The sequence below is a fragment of the Thalassophryne amazonica genome, chromosome 16, assembly GCF_902500255.1.
Source record: "Thalassophryne amazonica chromosome 16, fThaAma1.1, whole genome shotgun sequence".
In the NCBI taxonomy this organism is placed as follows: domain Eukaryota; kingdom Metazoa; phylum Chordata; class Actinopteri; order Batrachoidiformes; family Batrachoididae; genus Thalassophryne; species Thalassophryne amazonica.
The window spans coordinates 89,929,451-89,953,098 of NC_047118.1; the positions used below are offsets into that span (position 1 = coordinate 89,929,451).

Sequence of the window (23,648 nt, forward strand, 5' to 3'; positions counted from 1 at the left end):
CTGCAGTTATTAGGCTGTGTGTAGTTATTAATGCTCTGCTGCAGTTATTAGGCTGTGTGTAGTTATTAACACTCTGCTGCAGTTATTAGGTTGAGTGTAGTTATTTACGCTCTGCTGCAGTTATTAGGTTGAGTGTAGTTATTTACGCTCTGCTGCAGTTATTAGGCTGTGTGTAGTTATTAACACTCTGCTGCAGTTATTAGGTTGAGTGTAGTTATTAACTCTCTGCAGCTGTTATTAGGCTGTGATTACTAATTAACGCTCTGTCGCAATTATTAGGCTGTACGTAGTTACTAACGCTCCATGGCGGATATTAGGCTGTACGTAGTTATTAACGCTCTGCTGCAGTTATTAGGCTGTGTGTAGTTATAAACCTCTGCTGCAATTATTAGGCTGTGTGTAGTTATTATCACTCTGTTGCAGTTATTAGGCTGTGTGTAGTTATTAACACTCTGCTGCAGTTATTAGGCTGTATGTAGTTATTAACGTTCTGCTGCAGTTATTAGGCTGTGTGTAGTTATTAACGCTCTGCTGCAGTTATTAGGCTGTGTGTAGTTATTAACGCTCTGCTGCAGTTATTAGGCTGTGTGTAGTTATTAACGCTCTGCTGCAGTTATTAGGCTGTATGCAGTTATTAACGCTCTGCTGCAGTTATTAGGCTGTGTGTAGTTATTAACGCTCTGCTGCAGTTATTAGGCTGTGTGTAGTTATTAACGCTCTGCTGCAGTTATTAGGCTGTATGTAGTTACTAACGCTCTGTAGTTATTAACGCTCTGCTGCAGTTATTAGGCTGTGTGTAGTTATTAACGCTCTGCTGCAGTTATTAGGCTGTGTGTAGTTATTAACGCTCTGCTGCAGTAATTAGGCTGTGATTACTAATTAACGCTCTCTCGCAATTATTAGGCTGTATGTAGTTATTAACACTCTCCTGCAGTTATTAGGCTGTGTGTAGTTATTAACGCTCTGCTGCAGTAATTAGGCTGTGATTACTAATTAACGCTCTCTCGCAATTATTAGGCTGTATGTAGTTATTAACGGTCCATGGCGGATATTAGGCTGTACGTAATTATTAACGCTCTGCTGCAGTTATTAGGCTGTATGTAGTTATTAACGCTCTGCTGCAGTTATTAGGCTGTATGTAGTTATTAACGCTCTGCTGCAGTTATTAGGCTGTGTGTAGTTATTAACGCTCTGCTGCAGTTATTAGGCTGTGATTACTAATTAACGCTCTGTCGCAATTATTAGGCTGTATGTAGTTATTAACGCTCCATGGCGGATATTAAGCTGTACGTAATTATTAACGCTCTACTGCAGTTATTAGGCTGTGTCTAGTTATTAACTCTCTGCAGCTGTTATTAGGCTGTGATTACTAATTAACGCTCTGTCGCAATTATTAGGCTGTATGTAGTTATTAACGCTCCATGGCGGATATTAGGCTGTACGTAGTTATTAACACTCTGCTGCAGTTATTAGGCTGTGTGTAGTTAACACTCTGCTGCAGTTATTAGGCTGTGTGTAGTTATTATCACTCTGTTGCAGTTATTAGGCTGTGTGTAGTTATAAACCTCTGCTGCAATTATTAGGCTGTGTGTAGTTATTATCACTCTGTTGCAGTTATTAGGCTGAGTGTAGTTATTAACACTCTGCTGCAGTTATTAGGCTGTATGTAGTTATTAACGTTCTGCTGCAGTTATTAGGCTGTGTGTAGTTATAAACCTCTGCTGCAATTATTAGGCTGTGTGTAGTTATTATCACTCTGTTGCAGTTATTAGGCTGTGTGTAGTTATTAACACTCTGCTGCAGTTATTAGGCTGTATGTAGTTATTAACGCTCTGCTGCAGTTATTAGGCTGTGTGTAGTTATAAACCTCTGCTGCAATTATTAGGCTGTGTGTAGTTATTATCACTCTGTTGCAGTTATTAGGCTGTGTGTAGTTATTAACACTCTGCTGCAGTTATTAGGCTGTATGTAGTTATTAACGTTCTGCTGCAGTTATTAGGCTGTGTGTAGTTATTAACGCTCTGCTGCAGTTATTAGGCTGTGTGTAGTTATTAACGCTCTGCTGCAGTTATTAGGCTGTGTGTAGTTATTAACGCTCTGCTGCAGTTATTAGGCTGTGTGTAGTTATTAACGCTCTGCTGCAGTTATTAGGCTGTATGTAGTTATTAACGCTCTGTAGTTATTAACGCTCTGCTGCAGTTATTAGGCTGTGTGTAGTTATTAACGCTCTGCTGCAGTTATTAGGCTGTGTGTAGTTATTAACGCTCTGCTGCAGTTATTAGGCTGTATGTAGTTATTAACACTCCATGGTGGATATTAGGCTGTATGTAGTTAACGCTCTGCTGCAGTTATTAGGCTGTGTGTAGTTATTAACGCTCTGCTGCAGTTATTAGGCTGTGATTACTAATTAACGCTCTCTCGCAATTATTAGGCTGTATGAAGTTATTAACACTCTCCTGCAGTTATTAGGCTGTGTGTAGTTATTAACGCTCTGCTGCAGTAATTAGGCTGTGATTACTAATTAACGCTCTCTCGCAATTATTAGGCTGTATGTAGTTATTAACGGTCCATGGCGGATATTAAGCTGTACGTAATTATTAACGCTCTGCTGCAGTTATTAGGCTGTATGTAGTTATTAACGCTCTGCTGCAGTTATTAGGCTGTATGTAGTTATTAACGCTCTGCTGCAGTTATTAGGCTGTGTGTAGTTATTAACGCTCTGCTGCAGTTATTAGGCTGTGATTACTAATTAACGCTCTCTCGCAATTATTAGGCTGTATGTAGTTATTAACGCTCCATGGCGGATATTAAGCTGTACGTAATTATTAACGCTCTACTGCAGTTATTAGGCTGTGTCTAGTTATTAACTCTCTGCAGCTGTTATTAGGCTGTGATTACTAATTAACGCTCTGTCGCAATTATTAGGCTGTATGTAGTTATTAACGCTCCATGGCGGATATTAGGCTGTACGTAGTTATTAACACTCTGCTGCAGTTATTAGGCTGTGTGTAGTTAACACTCTGCTGCAGTTATTAGGCTGTGTGTAGTTATTAACACTCTGTAGTTATTAATGCACTGCTGCAGTTATTAGGCTGTACGTAGTTATTAACGCTCTGTAGTTATTAACGCACTGCTGCAGTTATTAGGCTGTATGTAGTTATTAACGCTCTGTAGTTATTAACGCACTGCTGCAGTTATTAGGCTGTACGTAGTTATTAACGCCCTGCTGCAGTTATTAGGCTGTGATTACTAATTAACGCTGTGTCGCAATTATTAGGCTGTATGTAGTTATTAACGCTCCATGGCGGATATTAGGCTGTACGTAATTATTAACGCTCTGCTGCAGTTATTAGGCTGTACGTAGTTATTAACGCTCTGCTGCAGTTATTAGGCTGTACGTAATTATTAACGCTCTGCTGCAGTTATTAGACTGTGATTACTAATTAACGCTCTGTCGCAGTTATTAGGCTGTATGTAGTTATTAACGCTCCATGGCGGATATTAGGCTGTACGTAGTTATTAACACTCTGCTGCAGTTATTAGGCTGTATGTAGTTATTAACGCTCTGCTGCAGTTATTAGACTGTATGTAGTTATTAACGCTCCATGGCGGATATTAGGCTGTACGTAGTTATTAACGCTCTGCTGCAGTTACTACGCTGTATGTAGTTATTAACGCCCTGCTGCAGTTATTAGGCTGTGATTACTAATTAACGCTGTGTCGCAATTATTAGGCTGTATGTAGTTATTAACGCTCCATGGCGGATATTAGGCTGTACGTAATTATTAAAGCTCTGCTGCAGTTATTAGGCTGTACGTAGTTATTAACGCTCTGCTGCAGTTATTAGGCTGTACGTAATTATTAACGCTCTGCTGCAGTTATTAGGCTGTGATTACTAATTAACGCTCTGTCGCAATTATTAGGCTGTATGTAGTTATTAACGCTCCATGGCGGATATTAGGCTGTACGTAGTTATTAACGCTCTGCTGCAGTTATTAGGCTGTACGTAGTTATTAACGCTCTGCTGCAGTTATTAGGCTGTGATTACTAATTAACGCTGTGTCGCGATTATTAGGCTGTATGTAGTTATTAACGCTCCATGGCGGATATTAGGCTGTACGTAATTATTAACGCTCTGCTGCAGTTATTAGGCTGTACGTAGTTATTAACGCTCCATGGCGGATATTAGGCTGTACGTAGTTATTAACGCTCTGCTGCAGTTATTAGGCTGTATGTAGTTATTAACGCTCCATGGCGGATATTAGGCTGTACGTAGTTATTAACGCTCTGCTGCAGTTATTAGGCTGTACGTAGTTATTAACGCTCTGCTGCAGTTATTAGGCTGTGATTACTAATTAACGCTGTGTCGCGATTATTAGGCTGTATGTAGTTATTAACGCTCCATGGCGGATATTAGGCTGTACGTAATTATTAACGCTCTGCTGCAGTTATTAGGCTGTACGTAGTTATTAACGCTCTGCTGCAGTTATTAGGCTGTGATTACTAATTAACGCTCTGTCGCAATTATTAGGCTGTATGTAGTTATTAACGTTCTGCTGCAGTTATTAGGGTGTGTGCAGTTATTAACACTCTGCTGCAGTTATTAGGCTGTATGTAGTTATTAACGCTCTGCTGCAGTTATTAGGCTGTGTGTAGTTATTAATGCTCTGCTGCAGTTATTAGGCTGTATGTAGTTTTAACGCTCTGCTGCAGTTATTAGGCTGTGTGTAGTTATTAACGCTCTGTCGCAATTATTAGGCTGTATGTAGTTATTAATGCTCCATGGCGGATATTAGGCTGTACGTAATTATTAACGCTCTGCTGCAGTTATTAGGCTGTACATAGTTATTAACGTTCTGCTGCAGTTATTAGGCTGTACGTAGTTATTAACGCTCTGCTGCAGTTATTAGGCTGTACATAGTTATTAACGCTCTGCTGCAGTTATTAGACTGTATGTAGTTATTAACGCTCCATGGCGGATATTAGGCTGTACGTAGTTATTAACGCTCCATGACGGATATTAGGCTGTACGTAGTTATTAATGCTCTGCTGCAGTTATTAGGCTGTACGTAGTTATTAACGCTCTGCTGCAGTTATTAGGCTGTACGTAGTTATTAACGCTCTGCTGCAGTTATTAGACTGTATGTAGTTATTAACGCTCTGTAGTTATTAACGCTCTGCTGCAGTTATTAGGCTGTATGTAGTTATTAACGCTCTGCTGCAGTTATTAGGCTGTACGTAATTATTAACGCTCTGCTGCAGTTATTAGGCTGTACGTAGTTATTAACGCTCTGCTGCAGTTATTAGACTGTATGTAGTTATTAACGCTCCATGGCAGATATTAGGCTGTACGTAGTTATTAACGCTCTGCTGCAGTTATTAGACTGTATGTAGTTATTAACGCTCTGTAGTTATTAACGCTCTGCTGCAGTTATTAGGCTGTATGTAGTTATTAACGCTCTGCTGCAGTTATTAGGCTGTACGTAATTATTAACGCTCTGCTGCAGTTATTAGGCTGTACGTAATTATTAACGCTCTGCTGCAGTTATTAGGCTGTATGTAGTTATTAACGCTCTGCTGCAGTTATTAGGCTGTGTGTAGTTATTAACGCTCTGCTGCAGTTATTAGGCTGTACGTAATTATTAACTCTCTGCTGCAGTTATTAGACTGTATGTAGTTATTAACGCTCCATGGCGGATACTAAGCTGTACGTAATTATTAACGCTCTGCTGCAGTTATTAGGCTGTGATTACTAATTAACGCTCTGTCGCAATTATTAGGCTGTATAGTTATTAACGCTCCATGGCGGATATTAGGCTGTACGTACTTATTAACGCTCTGCTGCAGTTATTAGGCTGTATGTAGTTATTAACGCTGTGCTGCAGTTATTAGGCTGTACGTAATTATTAACGCTCTGCTGCAGTTATTAGGCTGTATGTAGTTATTAACGCTGTGCTGCAGTTATTAGGCTGTACGTACTTATTAACGCTCTGCTGCAGTTATTAGGCTGTACGTAATTATTAACGCTCTGCTGCAGTTATTAGGCTGTACGTAATTATTAACGCTCTGCTGCAGTTATTAGACTGTACGTAGTTATTAACGCTCCATGGCGGATATTAAGCTGTACGTAATTATTAACGCTCTGCTGCAGTTATTAGGCTGTGTGTAGTTATTAACTCTCTGCAGCTGTTATTAGGCTGTGATTACTAATTAACGCTCTGTCGCAATTATTAGGCTGTATGTAGTTATTAACGCTCCATGGCGGATATTAGGCTGTACGTAGTTATTAACTCTCTGCTGCAGTTATTAGGCTGTATGTAGTTATTAACGCTCCATGGCGGATATTAGGCTGTACATAGTTATTAACGTTCTGCTGCAGTTATTAGGCTGTACGTAGTTATTAACGCTCTGCTGCAGTTATTAGACTGTATGTAGTTATTAACGGTCCATGGCGGATATTAGGCTGTACGTAGTTATTAACGTTCTGCTGCAGTTATTAGGCTGTATGTAGTTATTAACGCTCTGCTGCAGTTAATAGGCTGTACGTAGTTATTAACGCTCTGCTGCAGTTATTAGTCTGTACGTAGTTATTAACGCTCTGCTGCAGTTATTAGGCTGTATGTAGTTATTAACGCTCTGCTGCAGTTATTAGGCTGTACGTAGTTATTAACGCTCTGCTGCAGTTATTAGGCTGTATGTAGTTATTAACGCTCTGCTGCAGTTATTAGGCTGTACGTAGTTATTAACGCTCTGCTGCAGTTATTAGGCTGTATGTAGTTATTAACGCTCTGCTGCAGTTATTAGGCTGTACGTAGTTATTAACGCTCTGCTGCAGTTATTAGGCTGTATGTAGTTATTAACGCTCCATGGCGGATATTAGGCTGTACGTAGTTATTAACGCTCTGCTGCAGTTATTAGGCTGTACGTAATTATTAACGCTCTGCTGCAGTTATTAGGCTGTACGTAATTATTAACGCTCTGCTGCAGTTATTAGGCTGTACGTAGTTATTAACGCTGTGCTGCAGTTATTAGGCTGTACGTAGTTATTAACGCTGTGCTGCAGTTATTAGGGTGTACGTAATTATTAACGCTCTGCTGCAGTTATTAGGCTGTACGTAGTTATTAACGCTGTGCTGCAGTTATTAGGCTGTACGTAGTTATTAACGCTGTGCTGCAGTTATTAGGCTGTACGTAATTATTAATGCTCTGCTGCAGTTATTAGGCTGTACGTAGTTATTAACGCTCTGCTGCAGTTATTAGGCTGTGATTATTAATTTACGCTCTGTCGCAATTATTAGGCTGTACGTAGTTATTACCGCTCCATGGCGGATATTAGGCTGTATGTAGTTATTAACGCTCTGCTGCAGTTATTAGGCTGTACGTAGTTATTAACGCTCTGCTGCAGTTATTAGGCTGTATGTAGTTATTAACGCTGTGCTGCAGTTATTAGGCTGTACGTAATTATTAACGCTCTGCTGCAGTTATTAGGCTGTACGTAGTTATTAACGCTCTGCTGCAGTTATTAGGCTGTACGTAGTTATTAACGCTCTGCTGCAGTTATTAGGCTGTACGTAGTTATTAACGCTCTGCTGCAGTTATTAGGCTGTACGTAGTTATTAACGCTCTGCTGCAGTTATTAGGCTGTATGTAGTTATTAACGCTCATGCTGCAGTTATTAGCTGTACGTAGTATTAACGCTCTGCTGCAGTTATTAGGCTGTACGTAGTTATTAATGCTCTGCTGCAGTTATTAGGCTGTACGTAGTTATTAACGCTCTGCTGCAGTTATTAGGCTGTATGTAGTTATTAACGCTCTGCTGCAGTTATTAGGCTGTACGTAGTTATTAACGCTCTGCTGCAGTTATTAGGCTGTATGTAGTTATTAACTCTCTACAGCTGTTATTAGGCTGTGATTACTAATTAACGCTCTGTCGCAATTATTAGGCTGTATGTAGTTAACGCTCCATGGCGGATATTACTCTGTACGTAGTTATTAATGCTCTGCTGCAGTTATTAGGCTGTATGTAGTTATTAACGCTCTGCTGCAGTTATTAGGCTGTACGTAGTTATTAACGCTCTGCTGCAGTTATTAGGCTGTACGTAATTATTAACGCTCTGCTGCAGTTATTAGGCTGTACGTAGTTATTAACGCTCTGCTGCAGTTATTAGGCTGTACGTAATTATTAACGCTCTGCTGCAGTTATTAGACTGTATGTAGTTATTAATGCTCTGCTGCAGTTATTAGGCTGTATGTAGTTATTAACGCTGTGCTGCAGTTATTAGGCTGTACGTAATTATTAACGCTCTGCTGCAGTTATTAGGCTGTATGTAGTTATTAACGCTGTGCTGCAGTTATTAGGCTGTACGTAATTATTAATGCTCTGCTGCAGTTATTAGGCTGTACGTAATTATTAACGCTCTGCTGCAGTTATTAGGCTGTACGTAATTATTAACGCTGTGCTGCAGTTATTAGGCTGTATGTAGTTATTAACGCTCTGCTGCTGTTATTAGGTTGTGTGTAGTTAACACTCTGCTGCAGTTATTAGGCTGTATGTAGTTATTAACGCTCCATGGCGGATATTAGGCTGTACGTAATTATTAACGCTCTGCTGCAGTTATTAGGCTGTACGTAGTTATTAACGCTCTGCTGCAGTTATTAGGCTGTACGTAATTATTAACGCTCTGCTGCAGTTATTAGGCTGTGATTACTAATTAACGCTGTGTCGCAATTATTAGGCTGTATGTAGTTATTAACGCTCCATGGCGGATATTAGACTGTACGTAGTTATTAACGCTCTGCTGCAGTTACTATGCTGTATGTAGTTATTAACGCTCCATGGCGGATATTAGGCTGTACGTAATTATTAACGCTCTGCTGCAGTTATTAGGCTGTACGTAGTTATTAACGCTCTGCTGCAGTTATTAGGACTGTATGTAGTTATTAACGCTCTGCTGCAGTTATTAGGCTGTATGTAGTTATTAACGCTCTGCTGCAGTTATTAGGCTGTACGTAGTTATTAACGCTCTGCTGCAGTTATTAGGCTGTACGTAGTTATTAACACTCTGCTGCAGTTAATAGGCTGTACGTAGTTATTAACGCTCTGCTGCAGTTATTAGGCTGTATGTAGTTATTAACGCTCTGCTGCAGTTATTAGGCTGTCTGTAGTTATTAACGCTCTGCTGCAGTTATTAGGCTGTATGTAGTTATTAACGCTCTGCTGCAGTTATAGGCTGTATGTAGTATTAACGCTCTGCTGCAGTTATTAGGCTTGTAGTAGTTATTAACACTCTGCTGCAGTTATAGGCTGTACGTAGTTATTAACGCTCTGCTGCAAGTTACTTAGGACTGTATGTAGTTATTAACGCTCTGCTGCAGTTATTAGGCTGTATGTAGTTATTAACGCTCTGCTGCAGTTATTAGGCTGTATGTAGTTATTAACGCTCTGCTGCAGTTATTAGGCTGTATGTAGTTATTAACGCTCTGCTGCAGTTATTAGGCTGTATGTAGTTATTAACACTCTGCTGCAGTTATTAGGCTGTATGTAGTTATTAACGCTCTGCTGCAGTTATTAGGCTGTATGTAGTTATTAACCTCTGCTGCAGTTATTAGGCTGTATGTAGTTATTAACCGCTCTGCTGCAGTTATTAGGCTGTACTGTAGTTATTAACGCTCTGCTGCAGTTATTAGGCTGTATGTAGTTATTAACGCTCTGCTGCAGTTATTAGGCTGTATGTAGTTAACGCTCTGCTGCAGTTATTAGGCTGTAGGTAGTTATTAACGCTCTGCTGCAGTTATTAGGCTGTACGTAGTTATTAACGCTCTGCTGCAGTTATTACACGTATGTAGTTATTAACGCTCTGCTGCAGTTATTAGGCTGTAGTAGTTTATTAACGCTCTGCTGCAGTTTAGGTGTATGTAGTTATTAAGCCTTCTGAGCAGTATTAGGCTCTACGTAGTTATTAACACTCTGCTGCAGTTAATAGGCTGTACGTAGTTATTAAGGCTCTGCTGCAGTTATTAGACTGTATGTAGTTATTAACGCTCCATGGTGGATATTAGGCTCTACGTAGTTATTAACACTCTGCTGCAGTTATTAGGCTGTACGTAGTTATTAACTCTCTGCTGCAGTTATTAGGCTGTACATAGTTATTAACGCTCTGCTGCAGTTATTAGACTGTATGTAGTTATTAACGCTCTGCTGCAGTTACTAGACTGTATGTAGTTATTAACGTTCTGCTGCAGTTACTAGACTGTATGTAGTTATTAACGTTCTGCTGCAATTACTAGACTGTATGTAGTTATTAACGTTCTGCTGCAGTTATTAGGCTGTACATAGTTATTAACGCTCTGCTGCAGTTATTAGGCTGTACATAGTTATTAACGCTCTGCTGCAGTTATTAGACTGTATGTAGTTATTAACGCTCTGCTGCAGTTATTAGACTGTACGTAGTTATTAACGCTCTGCTGCAGTTATTAGGCTGTACGTAGTTATTAACGCTCTGCTGCAGTTATTAGGCGTGTACGTAGTTATTAACGCTCTGCTGCAGTTATTAGGCTGTATGTAGTTATTAACGCTCTCTGCATTATAGAGCTGTACGTAGTTATTAACCTCTGCTGCAGTTATTAGCTGTAAGTATTTATTAAACGCTCTGCTGCAGTTATTAGACTGTATGTAGTTATTAATGCTCTGCTGCAGTTATTAGGCTGTATGTAGTTATTAACGCTCTGCTGCAGTTATTAGGCTGTATGTAGTTATTAACGGCTCTGCTGCGTTTATTAGGCTGTAAGGGTAGTTATTACTCTCTGCTGCAGTTAGTAGGCTGTGTGTAGGTTATTAACGCTCCTGCTGCAGTTATTAGGCTGTTGAGTTTATTAACGCTCTGGCAGCAGTTATTAGCTGTAGTTAGTTATTAACGCTCTGCTGCAGTTATTAGGCTGTGTGTAGTTATTAACACTCTGCTGCAGTTATTAGGCTGTATGTAGTTATTAACGCTCTGCTGCAGTTATTAGGCTGTACGTAGTTATTAACGCTCTGCTGCAGTTATTAGACTGTATGTAGTTATTAACGCTCCATGGTGGATATTAGGCTCTACGTAGTTATTAACACTCTGCTGCAGTTATTAGGCTGTACGTAGTTATTAACGCTCTGCTGCAGTTATTAGACTGTATGTAGTTATTAACGCTCTGCTGCAGTTATTAGGCTGTACATAGTTATTAACGCTCTGCTGCAGTTATTAGACTGTATGTAGTTATTAACGCTCTGCTGCAGTTACTAGGCTGTATGTAGTTATTAACGTTCTGCTGCAGTTATTAGGCTGTACATAGTTATTAACGCTCTGCTGCAGTTATTAGACTGTATGTAGTTATTAACGTTCTGCTGCAGTTATTAGGCTGTACATAGTTATTAACGCTCTGCTGCAGTTATTAGGCTGTATGTAGTTATTAACGCTCTGCTGCAGTTATTAGGCTGTATGTAGTTATTAACGCTCTGCTGCAGTTATTAGGCTGTACGTAGTTATTAACGCTCTGCTGCAGTTATTAGGCTGTATGTAGTTATTAACGCTCTGCTGCAGTTATTAGGCTGTACGTAGTTATTAACGCTCTGCTGCAGTTATTAGGCTGTATGTAGTTATTAACGCTCTGCTGCAGTTATTAGGCTGTATGTAGTTATTAACGCTCTGCTGCAGTTATTAGGCTGTACGTAGTTATTAACGCTCTGCTGCAGTTATTAGGCTGTATGTAGTTATTACGCTCTGCTGCAGTTATTAGGCTGTATGTAGTTATTAACGCTCTGCTGCAGTTATTAGGCTGTATGTAGTTATTAACGCTCTGCTGCAGTTATTAGGCTGTATGTAGTTATTAACGCTCTGCTGCAGTTATTAGGCTGTATGTAGTTATTAACGCTCTGCTGCAGTTATTAGGCTGTATGTAGTTATTAACGTTCTGCTGCAGTTATTAGGCTGTATGTAGTTATTAACACTCTGCTGCAGTTATTAGGCTGTGTAGTTAACGCTCTGCTGCAGTTATTAGGCTGTGTGTAGTTATTAACGCTCTGCTGCAGTTATTAGGCTGTATGTAGTTATTAACGCTCTGCTGCAGTTATTAGGCTGTATGTAGTTATTAACGCTCTGCTGCAGTTATTAGGCTGTATGTAGTTATTAACACTCTGCTGCAGTTATTAGGCTGTGTGTAGTTAACACTCTGCTGCAGTTATTAGGCTGTGTGTAGTTATTAACGCTCTGCTGCAGTTATTAGGCTGTGTGTAGTTATTAACGCTCTGCTGCAGTTATTAGGCTGTGTGTAGTTATTAACGCTCTGCTGCAGTTATTAGGCTGTATGTAGTTATTAACGCTCTGCTGCAGTTATTAGGCTGTAGTTATTAACGCTCTGCTGCAGTTATTAGGCTGTGTGTAGTTATTAACGCTCTGCTGCAGTTATTAGGCTGTATGTAGTTATTAACGCTCTGCTGCAGTTATTAGGCTGTGTGTAGTTATTAACGCTCTGCTGCAGTTATTAGGCTGTATGTAGTTATTAACGCTCTGCTGCAGTTATTAGGCTGTATGTAGTTATTAACGCTCTGCTGCAGTTATTAGGCTGTGTGTAGTTATTAACGCTCTGCTGCAGTTATTAGGCTGTGTGTAGTTATTAACACTCTGCTGCAGTTATTAGGCTGTGTGTAGTTATTAACGCTCTGCTGCAGTTATTAGGCTGTGTGTAGTTATTAACGCTCTGCTGCAGTTATTAGGCTGTGTGTAGTTATTACAGCTCTGCTGCAGTTATTAGGCTGTATGTAGTTATTAACACTCTGCTGCAGTTATTAGGCTGTGTGTAGTTATTAACGCTCTGCTGCAGTTATTAGGCTGTGTGTAGTTATTAACGCTCTGCTGCAGTTATTAGGCTGTGTGTAGTTATTAACGCTCTGCTGCAGTTATTAGGCTGTATGTAGTTATTAACACTCTGCTGCAGTTATTAGGCTGTATGTAGTTATTAACGCTCTGCTGCAGTTATTAGGCTGTATGTAGTTATTAACGCTCTGCTGCAGTTATTAGGCTGTATGTAGTTATTAACGCTCTGCTGCAGTTATTAGGCTGTATGTAGTTATTAACGTTCTGCTGCAGTTATTAGGCTGTGTGTAGTTATTAACGCTCTGCTGCAGTTATTAGGCTGTATGTAGTTATTAACGCTCTGCTGCAGTTATTAGGCTGTATGTAGTTATTAACGCTCTGCTGCAGTTATTAGGCTGTATGTAGTTATTAACGCTCTGCTGCAGTTATTAGGCTGTGTGTAGTTATTAACGCTCTGCTGCAGTTATTAGGCTGTATGTAGTTATTAACGCTCTGCTGCAGTTATTAGGCTGTATGTAGTTATTAACGCTCTGCTGCAGTTATTAGGCTGTGTGTAGTTATTAACGCTCTGCTGCAGTTATTAGGCTGTATGTAGTTATTAACGCTCTGCTGCAGTTATTAGGCTGTATGTAGTTATTAACGCTCTGCTGCAGTTATTAGGCTGTGTGTAGTTATTAATGCTCTGCTGCAGTTATTAGGCTGTATGTAGTTATTAACGCTCTGCTGCAGTTATTAGGCTGTGTGTAGTTATTAACGCTCTGCTGCAGTTATTAGGCTGTATGTAGTTATTAACGTTCTGCTGCAGTTATTAGGCTGTATGTAGTTATTAACGCTCTGCTGCAGTTACTAGGCTGTATGTAGTTATTAACGCTCTGCTGCAGTTATTAGGCTGTATGTAGTTATTAACGCTCTGCTGCAGTTATTAGACTGTATGTAGTTATTAACGTTCTGCTGCAGTTATTAGGCTGTATGTAGTTATTAACACTCTGCTGCAGTTATTAGGCTGTATGTAGTTATTAACGCTCTGCTGCAGTTATTAGGCTGTATGTAGTTATTAACGCTCTGCTGCAGTTATTAGGCTGTACGTAGTTATTAACGCTCTGCTGCAAGTTATTAGGACTGTATGTAGTTATTAACGCTCTGCTGCAGTTATTAGGCTGTATGTAGTTATTAACGCTCTGCTGCAGTTATTAGGCTGTATGTAGTTATTAATGCTCTGCTGCAGTTATTAGGCTGTATGTAGTTATTAACGCTCTGCTGCAGTTATTAGGCTGTATGTAGTTATTAACGCTCTGCTGCAGTTATTAGGCTGTGTGTAGTTATTAACACTCTGCTGCAGTTATTAGGCTGTATGTAGTTATTAACACTCTGCTGCAGTTATTAGGCTGTATGTAGTTATTAACGCTCTGCTGCAGTTATTAGGCTGTATGTAGTTATTAACGCTCTGCTGCAGTTATTAGGCTGTATGTAGTTATTAACGCTCCATGACGGATATTAGGCTGTACGTAGTTATTAACGCTCTGCTGCAGTTATTAGGCTGTATGTAGTTATTAACGCTCTGCTGCAGTTATTAGGTTGTGTGTAGTTATTAACGCTCTGCTGCAGTTATTAGGCTGTGTGTAGTTATTAACGCTCTGCTGCAGTTATTAGGCTGTATGTAGTTATTAACGCTCTGCTGCAGTTATTAGGCTGTACGTAGTTATTAACGCTCTGCTGCAGTTATTAGGCTGTATGTAGTTATTAACGCTCTGCTGCAGTTATTAGGCTGTATGTAGTTATTAACGCTCTGCTGCAGTTATTAGGCTGTAGTGTAGTTATTAACGCTCTGCTGCAGTTATTAGGCTGTATGTAGTTATTAACGCTCTGCTGCAGTTATTAGGCTGTATGTAGTTATTAACGCTCTGCTGCAGTTATTAGGCTGTATGTAGTTATTAACGCTCTGCTGCAGTTATTAGGCTGTATGTAGTTATTAACGCTCTGCTGCAGTTATTAGGCTGTATGTAGTTATTAACGCTCTGCTGCAGTTATTAGGCTGTATGTAGTTATTAACGCTCTGCTGCAGTTATTAGGCTGTATGTAGTTATTAACGCTCTGCTGCAGTTATTAGGCTGTATGTAGTTATTAACGCTCTGCTGCAGTTATTAGGCTGTATGTAGTTATTAACGCTCTGCTGCAGTTATTAGGCTGTAGTAGTTATTAACGCTCTGCTGCAGTTATTAGGCTGTATGTAGTTATTAACGCTCTGCTGCAGTATTAGGCTGTATGTAGTTATTAACGCTCTGCTGCAGTTATTAGGCTGTATGTAGTTATTAACGCTCTGCTGCAGTTATTAGGCTGTATGTAGTTATTAACGCTCTGCTGCAGTTATTAGGCTGTACGTAGTTATTAACGCTCTGTTGCAGTTATTAGGCTGTATGTAGTTATTAACGCTCTGCTGCAGTTATTAGGCTGTATGTAGTTATTAACGCTCTGCTGCAGTTATTAGGCTGTATGTAGTTATTAACGCTCTGCTGCAGTTATAGGCTGTATGTAGTTATTAACGCTCTGCTGCAGTTATTAGGCTGTATGTAGTTATTAACGCTCTGCTGCAGTTATTAGGCTGTGTGTAGTTATTAACTCTCTGCTGCAGTTATTAGGCTGTACGTAGTTATTAACGCTCTGCTGCAGTTATTAGGCTGTACGTAGTTATTAACGCTCTGCTGCAGTTATTAGACTGTATGTAGTTATTAACGCTCTGCTGCAGTTATTAGGCTGTATGTAGTTAACGCTCTGCTGCAGTTATTAGGCTGTATGTAGTTATTAACACTCTGCTGCAGTTATTAGGCTGTATGTAGTTATTAACGCTCTGCTGCAGTTATTAGGCTGTATGTAGTTATTAACGCTCTGCTGCAGTTATTAGACTGTAGTGTAGTTATTAACACTCTGCTGCAGTTATTAGGCTGTATGGAGTTATTAACCTCTGCTGCAGTTATTAGGCTGTAGTGTAGTTATTACGCTCTGCTGCAGTTATTAGGCTGTATGTAGTTATTAACGCTCTGCTGCAGTTATTAGCTGGTGATGTAGTTATTACGCTCTGCTGCAGTTATTAGCTGTATGTGAGTTATTAACATTCTGCTGCAGTTATTAGGCTGTGTGTGGTTATAAACTTTCTGCTGCCATTATTAGGCTGTGTGGTTATAAACGTTCTGCTGCAGTTATTAGGCTGTGTGTGGTTATGAACGCTCTGCTGCAGTTACTGGGCTGTGTGTGGTTATAAACATTCTGCTGCAGTTACTAGGCTGTTTGTGGTTATAAATGTTCTGCTGCAGTTACTAGGCTGTGTGTGGTTGTAAATGTTCTGCTGCAGTTACTAGGCTGTGTGTGGTTATAAATGTTCTGCTGCAGTTACTAGGCTGTGTGTGGTTATAAATGTTCTGCTGCAGTTATTAGGCTCTGTGTGGTTATAAATGTTCTGCTGCAGTTACTAGGCTGTGTGTGGTTATAAATGTTCTGCTGCAGTTACTAGGCTGTGTGTGGTTATAAATGTTCTGCTGCAGTTATTAGGCTGTGTGTGGTTATAAACATTCTGCAGCAGTTATTAGGCTGTGTGTGGTTATTAACATTCTGCAGTAGTTATTAGGCTGTGTGTGGTTATAAATGTTCTGCAGCAGTTATTAGGCTGTTTGTGGTTATAAATGTTCTGTTAAGTTATTAGGCTGGTTGTGGTTATAAATGTTCTGCAGCAGTTATTAGGCTGTGTGTGGTTATAAATGCTCTGCTGCATTTATTATTCTGTGTGTAGTTATTAACGCTCTGACACAGTTATTCTGTGTGTGGTTATAAACATTCTGCTGCAGTTACTAGGCTGTGTGTGGTTATAAACGTTCAGCAGCAGTTATTATGCTGTGTGTGGTTATAAATGTTCTGCTGCGGTTTTTAGGCTGTGTGTGGTTATAAACATTCTGCAGCAGTTATTAGGCTGTGTGTGGTTATTAACGTTCTGCAGTAGTTATTAGGCTGTGTGTGGTTATAAACGTTCTGTTGCAATTATTAGGCTGTGTGTGGTTATAAACGTTCTGCAGCAGTTATTAGGCTGTGTGTGGTTATAAACATTCTGCTGCAGTTACTAGGCTGTGTGTGGTTATAAACGTTCTGCAGCAGTTATTATGCTGTGTGTGGTTATAAATGTTCTGCTGCGGTTATTAGGCTGTGTGTGGTTATAAACATTCTGCAGCAGTTATTAGGCTGTGTGTGGTTATTAACGTTCTGCAGTAGTTATTAGGCTGAGTGTGTGGTTATAAACGTTCTGCTGCAGTTATTAGGCTGAGTGTGTGGTTATAAACATTCTGAGTGTGTGGTTATAAATGTTATTAGGCTGTGTTTGGTTATAAACGTTCTGCAGCAGTTATTAGGCTGTGTGTGGGTATAAACCTTATGCAGCAGTTCTTATTCTGTTTGTGGTTATAAACGTTCTGCAGCAGTTATTAGGCTGTGTGTGGGTATAAATGTTCTGCTGCAGTTATTAGGCTGTGTGTGGTTATTTACGTTCTGCAGCAGTTATTAGTCTGTGTGTGGTTATTTACGTTCTGCAGCAGTTATTAGGCTGTGTGTGGTTATAAACGTTCTGCAGCAGTTATTAGGCTGTGTGTAGTTATTAATGTTCTGCAGCAGTTATTAGGCTGTGTGTGGTTATTAACGTTCTGCAGCAGTTATTAGGCTGTGTGGTTATTTACGTTCTGCAGCAGTTATTAGGCTGTGTGTAGTTATTAACATTCTGCAGCAGTTATTAGGCTGTGTGTGGTTATAAATGTTCTGCAGCAGTTATTAGGCTGTGTGTGATTATTTACGTTCTGCAGCACTTATTAGGCTGTGTGTGGTTATAAATGTTCTGCAGCAGTTATTAGGCTGTGTGTAGTTATAAATGTTCTGCAGCAGTTATTAGGCTGTGTGTAGTTATAAATGTTCTGCTGCAGTTACTAGGCCGTGTGTAGTTATAAACGTTCTTCAGCAGTTATTATTCAGTGTTCTCTGATTAAATCGATTAATTTCTCCACCTGATTTTATTTGATCCACATCTTCTTTGATTCTTCAGGAGAACATTGTGGACTTGGAGTCAGTCTCGGAGTATGACTGATTTGGACCTTGTCTTGCCATCACTGAACCGTGGTTCTGGACATCAGAATTCCTCCACAGAAGACGTTTCGGAACTTTGTTCTCGTTGCTGATTTGTTTTTTGTGTCATTTGTTTTATTGGGGGGGGCTTTGAGGACTGAACTCTCTGTAAGATGAATTCTGACAGATTCTGTTCCCGATGTTGAGTTTCACTTCTGACTGATCTAATTCTGATGACGTCCACGCTTTGACGTCCCTTTGGTGTTTTAATATGAACCCGTTTTTTGTCCTCAGGGGGACATAGCGTGAGAGACATTTGTTCATGTCAGTGTTTTTAGGTGCACTGTGTTGGTCCTCTGGCCCATGTTGGACCGTAATAACCCTCTGATGTGAGGTCAGAGGGCACAGACTCAGGTGGGGTCCCAGTTCAGGGCCAGCTCTTGGTCTTTCAGGACAGATCTCTGGTTGTTCCAGGTGTTTTTAAAGAGGACTGTCATCATGGATTCTCAGGTGTTTCAGCTCGTAAACTATTTATATTTATCCCATGATGCACCTGTGGACAATTTTACTGTATAAAAACACTGACTGTGAGTCACAGATGGCGTCTGCTGAAGCTGCTCGATGATCCTTGTTTACAAAGTGTGACAATAAAACTGTCCTGTTTGCTTAGTTAAAAACATTTTTAGATCACAGACACGTTCCAGAATAAATGTTGAATTTGTGAAGAGAAGAACTGCTGCTGTGCAGTGAGGTTATATGATCACATAAGAGAGAATATCAGGAGGCTGTTCGGCCTTGCTGAGCCGTCGCTGCTGATTGGTCAGTTCATGATGGACAGAGCGAGCGATGAGTTCACTGAGCGTGGGAAACAGGGATACAGTCAGACTCGACAGTCCACCCTTCTGTTACGGCACCCTCATAACACACACACACACTTAGCGCATGTGCTTGTTTCATGTGTCACTAAGTCCAGGACATGGGACCATCCACAGCAACCACTACTTGAGAATGCTAAATTTATTTCCAGTACAGAAAGCAGTCCCATTAAGGGGTGGAGCGTATCTTTAATGAGCCCCGGGTCCAGTTTAATACCAGGTTTCAGAACCCACCCCTTCTCCCGCCTGTAGAAAGTTACCACCTACTTCTACTTCTACTACTGAATTGTTTTTCCGTGTTCCTGGCATTTTGCGTTTGCTGAGGTCCTCGGCCCTGAGGCACCTGCGTCCTGAATCGTTCCCAGAGAAATGCGCTATACAGGGCCAGAATGTCATAGCTGACACTCCCTGACAGTGACAGAGGTACACATTCTGACTCTCGCTAAGTAACCGTTTGACACAGATTCATTCTTGCGGTATCCTGGTACTAAAAACTGCCAGTTGTCACCTTCCGTCACTTTTAAGGGTCTGTGTCTTTCCAGCAGTTCCACCAGTTGGACCTTTTTCATTGGTGTCTTTGGACAGATGTTTGTCTTCTCACGCCGGTCACACGGTTCGGCACACCCACCCGCCCTCTGAATGTTCCAGATGTGTTGTGTGGTATTTGTCACATGGGTTAAGGCGTACGTAAGACAGCCTGGCAGGTTAAAGTCCAGCTCATGTCTGGTCCGGCTGACTCAGACATTGATACGTCTCCTCCGAGTAATGTGGAGACATTTTTGGAGTTGAAAGTAGTTGTATGCGATACTGATTGATATCAAATAACTGCTGGGCCAGTGTTGCCAATACCGATACTGTTTAATAATTAAGGTGGCTATATCTTCAAATTGATAAATCTGAATGATTTTTATGACTTTTAAGTGGTTTTGTAATTTTTTTTTTCCCTAATTAGTTAAACCCCAGGACAGAATTTTACCAAAGTTTATAGGTAAATAGAGAATACTTTATTACCACATTAAACATTTTTGTTCAGATTCAATAGAACAGCAACAAAACATTTTTTTCTTAATGTGCACAAAATTATCGCTTATTATTTCTGAGGTTTAATGCAGCCGATCTGCTCTGTGTCAGTCTCATCCCGTCAGATCTCAGAAGCTAAGCAGGGCTCCCTTCATTGCACTTCTTTTCTAGCTTTCAATAATTAAAAACTAAAAAAAAAAAAAAACTGTGACAATACAATAAATAAAGTGTAAATAACCAAACAACCCCCAAGCCTTGAGTTTGAACAAATATTCCCAGAAGCCCGCCCCCCTGTGCAGAACACAACTTTTGGTTTGAGGTTTTGCGTGCTTGTTTGTCTGGCAGTGCCGAGTCACGTGGTGGTACAACATCAGAACACGGGGGAGGAGCAAAGTGTGTGTGCTCCGCCCTGTGACAGGAGCAGCACAGACACAGACAGCAGGTGCCACAAGAGAGAAACTGAAACTCAAGTGTCAATCTCAGTACACCGGTATTTATCGATATCAATGTCGAAGCTCATGAAGTCATGAGGTTGCTGCGTAGAGGTGTTTGCCAATCCTGATATCGACACCGAAAATGCACATCCAGGTCTTTAGGGCCCTGGTGCTTCCTGTCTTACTGTCTGGTTGTGAGACCTGGACTATAACCAGTGACTGAAGGTGACCTCTGAAGGTCTTTGGGACTTGGGGCGACTATGTGTCAAATGAGTGGTTACTTTGAGAGAATCAGATGAGGAATATCACTGGTATATGTTCTTCCTAAACCTGGTCCTCAGGATCCAAAGTACCACATGTTTTCCATTTGTTCCTGAAGTAATTCCTCAACACCTGACTGAGCTGATCTGCTTAGATCAGGGACAAATGTGAAACATGCAGGACTTTGGGTCCCGAGGACCAAGATTGGAATTACTTTGTGAGAGAATGTCAGTTTCCACATTTTGGCCATATGGCCCATTTCCCTGGACATCCAGGCCACAGGTGCCTCAGAGACATGCCCACATTGCCCTACAGGACCCAGAGCAGTTCTGTGGTGGATGAGGTGACGGTTACCAGTTATAATCAGTCCCATGTGAGGTCAGTGGGACCATTTAATCAACAACTATCACCACTTGCCTGAAACTATTAACTGTTCTCACGAGAGAACCGGCAATAATAAATGGTCAAATCCTCTTAGAGTCTCAGTTACTGTGTTTACAGTTGTCCTCAACATAAAGCTGAAGGCATGTTGACATTTGCACAAATTTGATCCTTGCATTGCCGCGCAGTCGTGCCAATGTATCCCACTTGATGCTGCGCTTTGTCCCGTTTGGCGCCACGCTACGTACAGTAGTGTTCAGAATAATAGTAGTGCTATGTGACTAAAAAGATTAATCCAGGTTTTGAGTATATTTCTTATTGTTACATGGGAAACAAGGTACCAGTAGATTCAGTAGATTCTCACAAATCCAACAAGACCAAGCATTCATGATATGCACACACTTAAGGCTATGAAATTGGGCTATTAGTAAAAAAAAGTAGAAAAGGGGGTGTTCACAATAATAGTAGTGTGGCATTCAGTCAGTGAGTTCGTCTGTTTTGTGGAACATATTAGTAAAAAAAAGTAGAAAAGGGGGTGTTCACAATAATAGTAGTGTGGCATTCAGTCAGTGAGTTCGTCTGTTTTGTGGAACAAACAGGTGTGAATCAGGTGTCCCCTATTTAAGGATGAAGCCAGCACCTGTTGAACATGCTTTTCTCTTTGAAAGCCTGAGGAAAATGGGACATTCAAGACACTGTTCAGAAGAACAGCGTAGTTTGATTAAAAAGTTGATTGGAGAGGGGAAAACGTATACGCAGGTGCAAAAAATTATAGGCTGTTCATGTTAAATCATGTATCTGTAAAGTTATTTTTATTACGTCTGCCAAGGACGTAATAAAATCATCTGCGTTTATTTATTTGTCTGTCTGTTAGCAGGATTATGTCAAAACTACTGCATGGATTTTGACAATATTTTCACCGCAGATAGATATCAGGCCAAGGAAGACTCCACTGAAATTTTGAGGTGATCCATTTCTGGGCGCGTGGATCAAATTTGCGCCAGTGTCAAGATGCCTTGAGACACCAACCCCGGGACACCAGGGGGTTTGTGTTGTTGGTTTTTTTAGCTGTACATGTTTTTCTCATGTCTTGAGTATTTAACATCAATTTGAAATGTTGAAGGAATGTTAATGAAGGACTCTTGATATGATGCTGTTTTTCATGAATTTAGGTCAGATGTGAAGATGGCAAAAAAAGAACAAAGTGTATTATTTTATTGTTTTGACAAAAAGAAGAACGCTGTGTGTAATAAATGTGATTTTGTCTGATTTGGGAAATGTCTTGTTTTCTGTACCACTCAGGATTGCGTTGTGTTGCAGTTTTCTTCATTAAAAATTTAAAGCAGTCGTGTTTGTGTGAGTGGTTTCTCTGTGTGATGGATAAACTGGTACTCAGGACTGGAATAAAATCAAGAGTTGGCTTTTATCTTGCTGTAAAATCATGTTTTGGGCTGGGCGTGCACGCTCAGAGTGCACAGACAGTTCTGTCGCTTTGTGTTCAACATAACCACCTCTCACTCCAACACGCCTGGCTCATCAACAGGTAGGCCGATGAGCCGAGACCAGGGGGCGGACCTGCTGGGGTTCAGGGTTTGAAACAAAACCAAGGGGTGGACCTGCTGGGGTTTAGGGTCTGAAACAAAACCAGGGGGCGGACCTGCTGGGGTTTAGGGTCTGAAACAAAACCAGGGGGCGGATCTGCTGGGGTTCAGGGTCTGAAACAAAACCAAGGGGTGGACCTGCTGGGGTTTAGGGTCTGAAACAAAACCAGGGGGCGGACCTGCTGGGGTTCAGAGTCTGAAACAAAACCAAGGGGTGGACCTGCTGGGGTTCAGGGTCTGCAACAAAACCGGGGGGTGGACCTGCTGGGGTTCAGGGTCTGAGTCCAAAGCAGGGGGCGGAGAAAGAAACACTCAGTGCATCATGGGAACCCCCCAGCAGTCTAAGTCTATAGCAGCATAACTAAGGGATGGTTCAGGGTCACCTGATCCAGCCCTAACTATAAGCTTTAGCAAAAAAGAAAGTTTTAAGCCTAATCTTAAAAGTAGAGAGGGTGTTTAAAAGCAGGAAATTAGAGGTCATCCATGTCTTTATGTCTGTAAGACAATCCTGCAGTGTAGCTAATTGGTGTGTGTCCTCTGGCTTCATGGATAGATAAAGCTGGGTATCATCTGCCCAACAATGAAAATTTAAGCAATACCGTCTAATAATACTGCCTAAGGGAAGCATGTATAAAGTGAATAAAATTGGTCCTAGCACAGAACCTTGTGGAACTCCATAATTAACTTTAGTCTGTGAAGAAGATTCCCCATTTACATGAACAAATTGTAATCTATTAGACAAATATGATTCAAACCACCGCAGCGCAGTGCCTTTAATACCTATGACATGCTCTAATCTCTGTAATAAAATTTTATGGTCAACAGTATCAAAAGCAGCACTGAGGTCCAACAGAACAAGCACAGAGATAAGTCCACTGTCTGAGGCCATAAGAAGATCATTTGTAACCTTCACTAATGCTGTTTCTGTACTATGATGAATTCTAAAACCTGACTGAAACTCTTCAAATAGACCATTCCTCTGCAGATGATCAGTTAGCTGTTTTACAACTACCCTTTCAAGAATTTTTGAGAGAAAAGGAAGGTTGGAGATTGGCCTATAATTAGCTAAGATAGCTGGGTCAAGTGATGGCTTTTTAAGTAATGGTTTAATTACTGCCACCTTAAAAACCTGTGGTACAT

At 40.6% G+C, this 23,648-nt stretch overlaps 1 protein-coding gene across 1 annotated transcript in view; it reads left to right on the forward strand.

Moving 5' to 3' along the window:
- Positions 1–21,253, forward strand: part of bcl2l12 (BCL2 like 12) — a 145,764-nt gene extending 124,511 nt beyond the window's left edge. Inside the window, exon 8 of the mRNA XM_034190792.1 lies at positions 17,917–21,253. Within this exon, the coding sequence (XP_034046683.1) occupies positions 17,917–17,958 (42 nt within the window). The 3' untranslated portion in view covers positions 17,959–21,253. The remainder of the gene's footprint in view (positions 1–17,916) is intronic.
- The last annotated feature ends 2,395 nt before the right edge of the window (positions 21,254–23,648 follow it).